The 13,602-nt window shown below is 33.4% G+C and overlaps 1 protein-coding gene across 1 annotated transcript; it reads left to right on the top strand.

Annotated features, from left to right (window-relative positions):
• The first annotated feature begins 2,374 nt into the window (after positions 1-2,374).
• LOC149423158 (sphingomyelin phosphodiesterase 1-like) lies at positions 2,375-13,602 on the top strand. Its single transcript, XM_089632887.1, has 10 exons — positions 2,375-2,506; positions 3,438-3,583; positions 6,127-6,288; positions 7,369-7,524; positions 8,551-8,940; positions 9,595-9,767; positions 10,566-10,760; positions 11,247-11,417; positions 12,048-12,228; positions 13,225-13,602. Exons 1-10 carry the CDS (start codon positions 2,413-2,415, stop codon positions 13,579-13,581), a joined length of 2,025 nt encoding a protein of 674 aa, XP_089489013.1. The 5' UTR covers positions 2,375-2,412; the 3' UTR covers positions 13,582-13,602.

The raw sequence follows: 13,602 nt of genomic DNA on the forward strand, positions 1-13,602 counted from the left end.
ATGTACATATTTACTTAGAATACATTCTTAGCCTTATTATGTATTTAAGATTAGAAGATTATGGCTATTATTTAATTTGTTCTTCATGTTTTTAATTGGAGAATATGGGTCAACATTCTTAGCCGGAAAACTAATAAACTAAATAACATTGAATTAATAAAAAATTCCATTAGTTCTTTTCAATTATTTGTGAAAAAAAAATTATTACATTCAGGGCCGTCCTTATGAAAATTCTGCCTTTTTATTTCTAAAAAATACAATATTCAATGATTTATTTCGAATTTAAAGGCAACAAGTGAGTTGTACATATTTACCATATTATCTTTGCTTATTTGTGTTAGTTAATGGTGCGCAGCCGCTCTCTGATATTCTGTAGGTTTGCTGTTTGATATTATATAAAAAAAAACATTATGGAGTACACTTTAAGATTGAAGTGCTTATCAATTAGGTACATATTAATATGTGATTTATATATAATTTATGAGTTTATAAAGTAAGCAAAATTCTCAAGAGCAAGCAAAAAGTTATAAAGACGATTTCAATTGACAAGTTAAAAAATACTTGGCATATGCTAGTTGACAGAGTGAATTTGTTCAGGCAGCATTTGGGTTAAGGCGATACCATACGTAGTAATGCAAAATCATGTGTTTTTGGTTTGAAAATTTGGTCACCTAGAAATTTTTCAGATGCTTTAATTAAATACTGCGAGTAGAATACATCCTGGCCTTTGAAATAATCGAGTATTTTTTAGATAAGTCCTTTTATAAGACCAGAAAAAAATAATGTATAAGGCCTATGAAAACTGCTTTAAAGTTCAAAATCTCCTACTTACGAACCTATTTTCGGTTATTATTTTATTGTACAATGTGGCAAATTAAGTTATTTATAAAATGATCGAAATTTTTTTTTAATATTTATGCCTGAACATCCACAAAATAAAATAAAAGGCACTTTTTGGCCATGTTTTTTTCTTTCATAAATCAAAACAGGCGGATAGTGTTAAGCTGGAATTTAAACCTTATCGCCATCTACGTAAGGGTTGTTATTGATAGCGGCTCAATTTAAAATATTACACGACATAGTACATCGCCTTAAAGTTGAAATTGATGGTCATAATATTATGTATTAAGCTTTTCAAATGTACACATTTTTTTTATTTCTTTAAAATATATTTTTGTTACCTGCACCTTTCGTTGTGGCAGCCCTGACCACAATAATGATAAATTTTTAATTAACAGGGTTGATAACAATATTATGATAGAGAAAAAATGTTGAAATCGAGTGAATGCTACTTGATGCGATGCAATGTGATATTTCATCCACTTATTAGAAGGAAAAAAATATATGGGTAATGTTTTCTAATAATTACCATAATAATGTGAAAAATTATTTTGTCCTGTATAAATAACAAACTTTCTAATTTAAAAAATTATTCAATTATCTGTTGCGTTACTGTACAAAAGTAGCTGATCAACTCTGAATATACGGGGAATCCAATGATGTTGAAAATACATAAATCAAATACATATATTTAAACACATTTGACTCGCTCAGTTAATTTTGGATTACAGTGCTTTATAGACAGTCTATCAATAATATGCGGCAATAAAGGCTGTTGTCTCCGTGCGAGATCAACTTGAACATCATTCAGTTGCCTAGTTGGTTGAGGAAGAGTAGAAGAAGTTGCCCACAAATGAGATGGACCGTCAACCTGAAGAAAACTCAACTTTGGAGAGAGTCGTTAAGAATCAGCGAAAATAGAGACATTAGAAAGAGGCCTTTTTTCAAAGCTGACAAGAAGACAATATTTTGGTGATTGGATCAATTGAAGTTATGAAGATAAAAGATTAAATATGTTATATCGTCGTTGCGCTTGCAAAAACGGCTTTGTTCCAGATTTCACCAAAACGTTTTTTTTATATCAAATTATTTTTAATAAATCAAGAATTCGGGCCCAATCTCGGCTATGTGCATAAGTTTAACCGTCATTGCACAAAACTCATTCAAACTTTGTTGACGCATCTGAATACATAACTGGGAAGTTTTTTGCTTCCCCTGTAAAATTTGGTAAAATTCACTTAGCAGGTCTTGCAAGCCCAACAATCAAATAATAATAAATACTTTTGTTTTACTCATTTCCTTAACATGGATTAAAATTAGTCTTTAATTATAATTAATACCCCATTTTAAAAGTGTCGTCTTCGTTAAAAGATATAATATATCACATGTAATAGTTGATAAGAACTACGGATGTATTATTAATGCATGATAGTATGTATGTCCCACTCTTTTTTCAGATAAAGATAAAATGTTTTGTATACAGGTGTAAAAAATCCTAGCAAAAAATTCACCTATAAAAATGGTGTTCAGTCCGCCACTTTCTCATTAGTTGCCACAGCTCGTGGTTAAGTTATGAAGTCCTTTTTGTTTCCTTTCCTATTGTTAGGTTTAGCTATTATAGTGAGCCAAAATGAAGTGTCGGGAAAAAATAGTCTTCGAACAGAAAGTAAGCTATAGTTTAGTATGAATTAATTATTATTGACATTTTTGAAAATATTCATTTTAATTTAATTAATTGTGATATATTGTAATATATCACAATTATTTAATAACAAAGTTATTTAATCTCATAGTATTTGGATGATTTGTATAGTTTTGTTTTTTTGCAAAATCACCTCAAGGTGTATAAAATATTTGTGTACTGTGAAATCTCCGTACAACGTAAACACATGGATTAATATTTTAATTATAAATGAATTCTTCAAAAAAATGCTGCTACTTTGAATCGTAAATCAAATCCATTTAATTCATACCACTTATAAGTTATTTTTAAACTTTTCACATAAGATTTTAGTTTATTTTTAATATGCATTAACTACATACAGGAGGCCATGGGGGAAATAACTTCCCTCAAGGCCTTTGTCATCTTTGGGGCTGCTGTGTGTGTTTACTTTATTTATTATTGCTTTGCCTTCGGAAGACATAATCAAACAATTAATTCTCAACAATTAAAAGCCCCTAAAAAGGGCGTTAATAAAATAATAAATAAATAGTTTTTATATAAGAGTGAGTTATCATCAATCATTTGGGAGATTGTGTTAAATGTTGTTTTCAGATCAATTAAATTCCTAATGCTGTGTATACATTTGCGCAAGTTCCCCTCGGGTGTGTATACATAGCTTAAGAGTGCTTATTATCAATAATTTAGGTATTCGAGACAAGCATTTACTTTGTGGCTTGCCATAATTATGATACATAACACATAAATTTGTATGGAACCACTTTATTGTAATACATTGCTCTAAAAAAATAACAAACTTAAAACAAATAAGTTTATAAATGGCAGAGCAGTGTATTAAATTAAAGTGGCTTAAAACAAATTTCAGCATTTAGATCGTAATAATTTAGGTTACTGATTCTTGTATTGTTATTTTCAGAGCAAATATTGTCACAATTCATAAAATATGTGACAAGAAAACAAACCAAAAATGACCAGGCGGAATTCCAGAATATCGTCGAAATATTGTCCTTCCCTCAACACCTTTACAGAGCTCCGCTTTCCAGCTACAGCTCGGGGCGAGTGGTAATACCATTTTACATTCTAAACATTTACAATGACACCACAATGAATCACAATATCAAAATATTTCAAACTTAGAAGTCTTTTTAGGGGCACATTTTTTGTTTGAGTTCTACTTAACTGTAATAGTACACACTTATTTTATACACTAGGATATCATTATTATTAATACTTTCAAACATTATAATACAGTATCTGTTTACATTAGATATATCCATATATGTAAGTAAATGTGCCGGTCAGACAAGAGATCCTGGGTTCGATTCCTAGTTGTGACCGTTATATTTTTATTTTCTTTGTCTTATTCTGTATTATCTTCTTCTTTAATGATATATTACATTGACGGGTATAACCTTCAAAAGTTAAAGAAAAGTAGTTCTAATCAAATTTTTAAAATAATAATAGTACATAATTACATAAATAATGCATTAGTTGCCCATGTAAAAATAATTAAATACATTCTTCTAATATATACATAAGTATTTAAATGTTATTTCTGTGTAAAGCCTCCTTCCCGATTTATAACAAGTTAGGTACTCTTCTTTGAAGTTTTTAAGTTCCAAAAAAAATAAGTTATTTTTTAAGATAATATCTATACATTTGTTATGCTGAAATGTTAATTATATGAAATTCCTTCGATAGAAAAAAATCGCAAAGTAAACTCCGAAAATTATTAAAAACACGTTTTGTTCTGTTATTTAATGTGTTATAGACATGAAAAAATTCACATTGTATCATTAAATGCAACTAAAGCATTTTTCGAGAGATTTTTGCTCTATTTCAAACAAGTCGCGTTTTATTAAATATTTTCACAATTTTCGCTTAATTATTAGCCTTTTTAATATTAGCGCACTCCCTCTAACATTCGTATTTACATATCTCCCTTTCAAACCATCTTTTAATGCTTACTACAGGGCATTAAATTGATAAAGAAAGGACACCATGCAGAGAAGAGTGATAGAAAAATTTGATTGTGTATACGCCACAAAAGCAATTAACCTATTTACCAAATAGAAAACTATTTTAATTCTGGTGAAACTGTTTTGTTTAGCATTGAAAAATCTTTTTGTGCCCAATACAATGGGTCGATTTAAATGGGTATTCCAATAGAGGTGATTGCATTTTGAGAATTACTTATCTAGAGAGCTGTATACTAAATATATATCTATGGGAAAAGCTTCAATCCATATCAATTTGACTCAATTCTGAATACCCAACATTAAAATTTTTCATGACTTGAGCTGTAGCAAGTAGGCCACTTGCATTACAATAAAAAAAAAATCTATTTGTGCAATTTTTTTTAACCACTCAATCGACGGCGTATTTAAAAAAAAGTAGGGTCAGAGATCGTAAAAATAACATACAGTGGTACCTCGACATACGAGTGCCCCAACATACGAGTTTTTCGAGATACGAGCCGGTGAGCGAGTATTTTTTGCTTTGACTTACGAGCGAAATTCGAGATACGAGTTCGGTTTAGCAGGTCGGCCGGTAGTTCGTGCAAAAGAAACACCCAGAAAAAGTTGCAACAGGTCGTGCATCTGATCTTTTTAATGACACTTGCCTAACTCATTTCCGGAACATTCTGAGAGGGAGGAAGAAACAAACCTCCTTGGACGTGTTTTTTTCTAATAGGCCTACAGGTGAAAGCGAGAAAAATGTGTAGCGAAAAAGGCAAAGACCAGTAAGGATATCTAATTTATTTATTTACATTCTCTTTTTTGTTTTTGTACAATAAATATTTGTCATTTATAAATACGTTTTTATTATTCAAAACCACGTAACAAAAATAACTGGGGTGACATTTTGGGGGTTGGAACGGATTAATGGTAGTCTAATTGTTTTGTATTGGGAAATCTGCATCGATATACGAGTAATTCAAGATACGAGCAAGGTTGCGGAACGAATTAAACTCGTATGTCGAGGTACCACTGTATAATAAATAAGATATTATATAGTTCTTCGTGCAAAAATATGCTACAGTAAAAAGATTTTTCGTTATACCAAGAAATGATATTGTCAGAAATTCAAAATGTCAAAGTCAATGGAACTTTCAGGGTTGCTATATTTAAAAAATTCATAGCGGAATCTTATAAAAAATAAACAAAGAAAACCGTGGACCAAACATTTTTATATAATGTTGTCAGAAGCTAAAAAAAAGGATTTGTTTATTTTATTAATAAAAAACTGTGTTTCTAATTTTTATTTTTTTTGGACTCTGAATCAAATCGGCCTCCTAACTTGTACGAGAACCTCCAAAACATTTTAAAATGTTGTAATAAATAAGAATAAATTGAAATGAAAAAAATTTACAAAAATGTTGGCAGGATCTCATACGAGTTAGGAGGCCGATTTGAATGATTGTCCCGGCCTTGTGATCTAGGAGGTTTTGACCGAATCCAGTTTCCATAATTTTTTATTGTTTTATCAACCATATATATCTTTATAATCACTAACATTGATTCAGTTTAGTCCGTTAGAGGCACCCACCTTATAACATAATACAATCGAAGTGTTAAAATATTAATATTTGTTCTCTATTTCAGAAAATATCATGTGTAGCTTGTCGGTCCTCGGTGTCTACAATTTGGACGCTCCACAATCAAGGTTATTCGGAGGCAGAACTGGTCAATGTGATCACAGATATGTGCACATTAATAAATATTCAAACTGAGACTGTATGTCGAGGACTTGTTGAACTCAATTTGGTAAAGATGGACACATATTTTTGAACAAATTTTAAATGATTCCTACTGAATTACAAATTATGGCGTGGAACATTCCAAATCAGGCAAAATCTCGCAGTCCTTATATAGATGGCTATAAGGTTGAAATTCCCACTTTGAAAAAGGGTTCATAAGTAGGAGATTTTGCACTTTTATTTTTTTCTGCACTTATGAAAAGACTTGATCATTTCAAAAGGCAAAACGTGTTCTACTCGCAGTATTTAATTAAAGCATGTACAATATTTTTGCATTACTTCGCAGTGCTTCGCCTTAATAAGTTATTTTTATACAGCACATGGTTCAATATATAAATTATTCATTTTCATATATGTACAGGTAATCAAAAAATCCAGGTGGGCCAATGTCCAATATGGTCAATATTTTTGGCAGCTATAAACAATAGTTATGTAAATGTAAATCCTTGGAATCACAACTGTTTTAATTGACAAGAATGAATTAAATGTGTGTACTTAGTCTAAGGCCTTTAAACATTTATTCCAGGTGAAATCATTCAAATACTCGCCTGCAGATGTGGTATTTTAACTATGATGTTTTAGAAAATAACCTGCATGAAATTTCATTATTATAATTTCAATACATACATAAATAAAATGCCGCATAACCTCTGATATAATATATCCACAATTATTGCTATAGTGAGGTATGATTTGAGATTTTCACGGCCAAAAGTATTATAGTGATTTGTTTTTGGGGTATTATGCCGTGTTGCGCTACCTCCTTCTTTAGCCAACGTTTCGGACAGCATTGCAGTGTCCATCATCAGGGCAGATGTGTAATCTAAGGTTGTGGTGAAGTGTGTGCTTATGTATATATGTGATACCGTGTTGCCAGCTCCAACTGCTACTATCAGGCATGTTAGCAAAGGTTGACTTTTATCGTTTCAATTATGTAGAATTTTAAGGCAATCATACTAAGGCAAGCCCTTCTGATGTTAGGAGTCGTAGAATTTTTCGAAAACGAAAGACATGTACCTATCTCTAGTATGTTTGTTTAGCCATACTGATAAAACCATAATTTCAAGCAACTGTTTTATAATTTCAGCCCTTAATTCTATACATTGTCGACAATCAGCCAGCCTTTTCTGTTAACACATTCTGTGGTATTTTATTGCAAACTGATGACAGAAATTCATGCCCGTATGAAGATAAACAGTTCGAATGGACTATTGATATACCACCCAAGGAACTGACAACAGAGGTAATTGTTAAAATATTTTTCTCAAATTTATTTTCTCTCGAGTCTCTCATTTCTGATTTGATTTATAGACTCATTATTAACATAAGTTGGCTTTATATTTTTAATGCCTTTCAATTCTAAAATAAAATTGAATTTAGTTTATCATCGAGGCAACTGGGTTTAGTGTATCACCAAGGCAACTGGGTTTAGTGTATCATCAAGGCAACTGTGTTTAGTGTATCATCAAGGCAACTTTGTTTAGTGAATCATCAAGGCAACTGGGTTTAGTGTATCATCAAGGCAACTGGGTTTAGTGTATCATCAAAGCAACTGTGTTTAGTGAATCATCAAGGCAACTGGGTTTAGTGTATCATCAAGGCAACTAGGTTTTTTATTCAGAAAATCCTCATTAAGACAATATGTATAATTTAACATTAATTAAACATGCAAATGTTTCTCTCGGTTACTAAAGGATCTTCTAAAACAACTTTGATCATGTTCTTTTAGAAAATTTAAAGTTAAACTTTTATTCTTCGAAACTACTGACAGTTTTTACATTATCATATTTATGGTGGGCACACACAATTAATTTTACTATCCAACTTGATGCTTGATCAAGTAAACTTCACCGTGTGTGGTTGTCAATTTGCATGACAAGTGTACTTGAAGACCAAATTGGTTTATAAAATAGATCAATCTTCATGCATCATTCAAACTTGAACATTCAATCAAAGTTTTAGACGTAAAATAAGCTAAACCGATTATCGCTATATCGTCGTCCTCCAACATTGCAAACTTACTGCGACCACTCAAAGATGTGAACTCACATGAACTGATGTCACTTCAAAAATAATGGAACATGTGTAGCCACTATAGGCAAACTGTAAATTGGATCAAGCCTCAAGTCTCATGTCATGCAAATTGGACGGCAAACCTGATTGTGTGTGCCCACCGTTGGCAGCTGGTTACCAATTGATATTGGAATGTGGAAGTATTTTAACAAGCCGTAACTCATTAACTTAATGTTCACTATGCCTTGTTTCACAGCCTCCAGCAATGGGAACTTCATCATTTAAAATTGTGCACATATCCGATCTTCATTATGATCCCATTTACGAATATAATGGACTAGCTGTATGCAACGAACCGACCTGCTGCAGGAAGGGACAAGAAGAGTACGTATCTCCTAAATATAGGTCTTTGTACAATGACGAGTCTTCGGAACACAGGATATCCATGAATGAGAATGGTGAATTTCTGTTAGACCTCGACTACGCAGATGAAGTTAGAGAAGCTAAAGCATTGAAGCAGCAATCCGAAGCGGAAGATGAGGTCCCGGTAGGGAAGAGGGCCGGCTACTGGGGAGACTACAGGGATTGTGACTCTCCGTGGTGGGCCATTGAAGATAGTGTCAACAGGATTGTTGAGACCCACAGTGTAAGATTATTTTAAAACCTTACATTTTATCCATAATGCAATAGCAAATCAGGGAAAGGGGAACAAACCAAGTTGCGCGGTAGTTGTTGTTCTCCCTTTCTGTGATTTATTAATAAATTAATCTGACAGTACACAGGCATTGTAATCAGTCCTCGAAAATAAAATCTGCTTACGAATTACTAGTCCTTTTTACAATAGTGTGCAAAATTTTTGGCTGCGTAAAATACCTAACTACAAATCGGGTAAACAAAAGTTCGGGTTTGTTTCCAAAATTGAATATTTTGTTACACTATTTAGTTAGACACTTTTACAAATGTGTTATAATTTACCCACTTTTTACTCCACTCATTTTTAGCGTCACCATGCCAGGCGTTTAATTTAAAAACAAATATTCAGATCCTGCGTAGAAAAGTCCTACAATGTACTGCAAACCTTTGCCTTTCTTTAGCAACTTTACTTGTCTTCAGCGATCAATGTACGACTAATGTTGTAGTTTTTTAAACCATTCTCGAACCCTCTTGGTCCCACAAATGGTACCCAGATTTCATGTTGAGGCTAGACTATTAATTTGGATGTCTATGGTAACAATGTAATTTTTTGGATACTACCAGCAGTTTCGACCCAGCTCCAATGATGGTGTTTTGTTAATTCCAGGATATTGATTTTGTTTACTACACTGGGGATATGATTGACCACGGAGTTTGGGAAACCACACAAGAAGGAAATACCAAAACCGTAAAAGAAACCCTTAAGCTCAACAATGATACTTTTGGATCAACTCCCGTGTTCTCCTCTATTGGAAACCATGAATCTCAGCCACTAAACCAGTAAGTCAATTATTCCAGTTTAATTTACATACCACATTGATTCTTAGTCCATTTCAGCTTTAGTTCGAGCATAACCGTCATCATCACGGCGCTGTTCTCCGGTCCCTCTCCGTCCTTCTACAAAACCAGCCTATCGCATTCTTTGGGACCTAAGAATCTCACAATGGTCTCATGCCCTATACAATTATAGGCGCTATGTCTTATATAATATATCGTTGAAGCGGGTTACAGTATGAACAGTCGTGAGTGGGGACCGTGTTCGGAAGTTCCGTTTTTTGCCAAATTAATACAGCACTTACAACTTGTTCATACCGCTATGAGCACGCGAGAGCGATGAGAGGGGACCGTAATCGTAAGTTTCCCTCTTTTGCCGAGCGAATCTTCCGTCTTTCTATTTTTACTATCACTATCAATATATAAACACATTATCTGGTAAGACGATACAATTTTAAAAATTTGCGTCGGCACACCAAGAGTTAATAACTAAAACCGCCGCGTCGAAAGCTTTGACTGTCCTTTCCTTTTCTTAAGCTCATTGTTCAATCTCTTCCCACATCAATATGATATGTCATACGTCAACTGCGGTCAATGTTTGTAGATCACATAAAATGGTGGAATATATCATTGGAGGTCTGACCGTCCACTAAGTGGATCCAATTTTTCTCTCATCTAAATATATACATAAATAGCAGGATAAAATTTTCAAGTTCCATGATCTAATCTTTATCCTGCAAAATCCATTTTCTAGTGTAGGTCAAAAGATTTATAAAATATTCGAATTCTTCTCTTTGCTTCCAGATTTGCTCCCAAGGACGTAACGGATCCAAAATTCTCAACTGCTTGGCTGTACGACCTCCTGGTGTCGGAGTGGAGTACCTGGCTTCCCGCAGACACTGCTGCCACCATCAGGGAGGGTGGATACTACACCGTGCTGGCCAAACCCGGCTTCAGGATTGTCTCACTCAATAGCAATCTCTGTTACCGCTACAACTGGTAAGAACTTGTTCCACTTATTAAGATAATATTTATAAATATAAACGAAACATGAAACAGAACAGAAAAAAGAAATAACAGTATCAACTAGGGATTGAACAAAAATGATTAAAAATAATCAGGTCTCAAAAGCGTTGTCGTTAGAACATCGTTCCGGTAAGACAGAGATTAGTTTCTTGTTTTATTTTTCGTTTAAATTTAAATGATTAAAAAGTTTTGATTCTGAAGTACCACCTTCCACTCTGGAACCGGATATAAATATTTTAATTTAAATTTTAAAATAACCCATATAAATCAAATAATTTTTTATTTGTCCTTGTCGTGATTCAAACCCACAACCTCTGGACCCAGAGTTAAGGAGTTTTTCTGCCAAGGATTTCGTATACTATTAATTCATTTAAGATTACAATAAGTGCATCCAAATAATACTGTTATGTAAAGTACATGTTTTTGTTGATGAATTAATACTTCAAAATAATTGAACAGGTGGATTCATTTTGAACCCAACGACCCGAGTGGCCAACTGAAATGGCTGGTCGGTGTCTTGGCTCAGGCAGAAGCTGACGGGGAGATAGTTCACATCCTGTCCCACATTCCCGCTGGAATTACTGATTGCTTCTATACATATACTCGGGAATACAGAAGGATCATTGAAAGGTATTTAACCCTGCAGGCCACATTCAATTTCTATTAGATTTGCCATTTTTAACGTATTTCAATACTTTTTGTTTTTGCAAGCAATTGAAAGACCCTTCAGATTTTAGTGTTAGAAATCTGCATAGGCAATTAAAAATACTGAAATTTTGAATGCAAACGTAGACAAATTTTTTAAAGTCGCTATTGATGGTTTTTTTAAAGTTTTTAATCACTTCAATTTTTACGTTTTGACTTTTTCATGACTATAGCATGAGTTTTTTTTTTCATTCAGGCTGGGAAAAATATCTCCCAAAGAGACTCTAGGGGTTAATCGTATATGTATAACGTAAGCCTTTTATGAATGCTCATATGATGTTAATATATGTACCTCCTAAGATTTCGGATTACCGTGAAACCGTCGCATTGTGTAGCTGTTGCTTGGTTATAATTTAATGCGTGGCTGCACTCTCACATTACCACGAACCCCTCCACCGTGATGCTTCAGGCGCAATAAGCAGACACCAGATAGATCACCAGTAAGCGGATAGTCTCACCAAGAGTGTACAGCCGGCATAATAAATGTGATAAAAAATAACCTAAAAGACTGAATAATATTCTCATAGATTTAAATACCCATTCATTCTCCTTCAGATTTTCAGACACAATTGCCGCAGAATTCAATGGCCATACCCACAACGACGAGTTCAAAGCGTTTTACGCCAAGGATAACATTGAGAAACCGGTGGCCATTGCGTGGAATGGAGGAAGTATCACCACCTACTCTAATGTCAATCCCAACTACAAGGTGTATGAAGTAGACACCAATAATTATGTGAGTCAGCTAAATACATTGCAAATTGTGATAAAAACCCATAATAACTAAAGGTCATCCATATATAAAAACAATACTTGGTCGATGCTATTTTCATAGTAGTTTCAGATATTGCTCTACTAACTGATAAAGACAGTATCATTGTTTTCAAATATCTGCTAATCCATCTCTATTATGCTGTGGTTGAATTGAAATATTATCAAAGTATGAATATAACACAATATCCTGTTTAATTTTCCAAATACGTTATATTAGACATTAATTATTAATAATTATTGGGCGCCATAACAATATCCGTTATGCTAGACAGCTGATCACAATTTGATCTAAACTGAAATGGGCTGAGAAATGGTATTCCATTCAAATGTCAAAAAATTGTCGATGCAATGAAGTTTGAAATGTCTCAGCCTGATGCATGAAAGCTTTAAAAACTCTACTGGTATAAATAACCTATCAATAATAAATGCAATTATTGTAAATATATATTTTTATTTTTTTAATATGGCAATTCGGACTATCCCATCAAAACCGTGGTTCTTCACTTATTCGAATGAGGATCGGACATTGTTCCGTTCCTTCCCACCTTTTTAAAATTCACGTTGTTGACTCCCCAGATTGTACATTCTGTGGTCTAAAATTGGGAACTTTAGATCACATATTTTTTGGTTGTCCATCTCTAAACAAATATCCTCTCTTCTATCAAGCCTTATCTAAAATTGCCTCCCCTCCATTCAACATCTCATCTCTTCTAAGTCTGAACTAGACTCCAATTTTCATAATAATTTTGAAATTTGCCTATTTAAATAAAATTGATATTTAAATTCACCTTTCATTTCTCCATAATTTTAAATGATGGCCAAGAACGCCCTTGAAGGGTGAAAGCCAGAAATAATGGAAAAAATATATATATGGCAATTCATTCTAAAATAAATATATTTTGACAAAAGTGTTTGTACCGTATATAAAAAAATAAATATTTTCTTTTTTAATTTCTAGGATGTTGTGGACATTGAGACATGGGTGTACAACCTGACCGAAGCAAATGAGACACCTGACCAAAGACCGAGGTGGTACAAGGAATATTCCTTCAAAGAGCACTATGGACTTTCTTCCCTGAGTCACGATTCTATTGAGGATCTGTTCCAGAGGATGGTCACCACACAACAAGACCTGTTGGTCAAGGACTACCACATCTTTAGAGGAAAGGATTCCGACCCCTACAATAACAGGGTTTGCAACGCTGACTGTGTCAAGGCTAGCTTGAGATACTTTTCCACAACTGAGTTGTACGATGACGAAAAGTACAATGCTCTATGGAGTACTTTTGTAGCAAACAATAAGACAGAGAACTGAAAAATATATGAAATATGTACA

The sequence above is a fragment of the Hesperophylax consimilis genome, chromosome 6 (genome assembly GCF_061612785.1).
Source record: "Hesperophylax consimilis isolate HC1 chromosome 6, BYU_Hcon_1.0, whole genome shotgun sequence".
Taxonomy (NCBI): Eukaryota; Metazoa; Arthropoda; class Insecta; order Trichoptera; family Limnephilidae; genus Hesperophylax; species Hesperophylax consimilis.

Bases quoted from the DNA above. Each gene is read 5' to 3' on its own strand.
- LOC149423158 (XM_089632887.1), top strand. From the start codon at position 2,413: ATGAAGTCCTTTTTGTTTCCTTTCCTATTGTTAGGTTTAGCTATTATA. The intron at 9,768-10,565 runs GTAAGTCAATTA...CTTTGCTTCCAG, and splicing joins GAATCTCAGCCACTAAACCA to ATTTGCTCCCAAGGACGTAA. The intron at 11,418-12,047 runs GTATTTAACCCT...ATTCTCCTTCAG, and splicing joins TACAGAAGGATCATTGAAAG to ATTTTCAGACACAATTGCCG.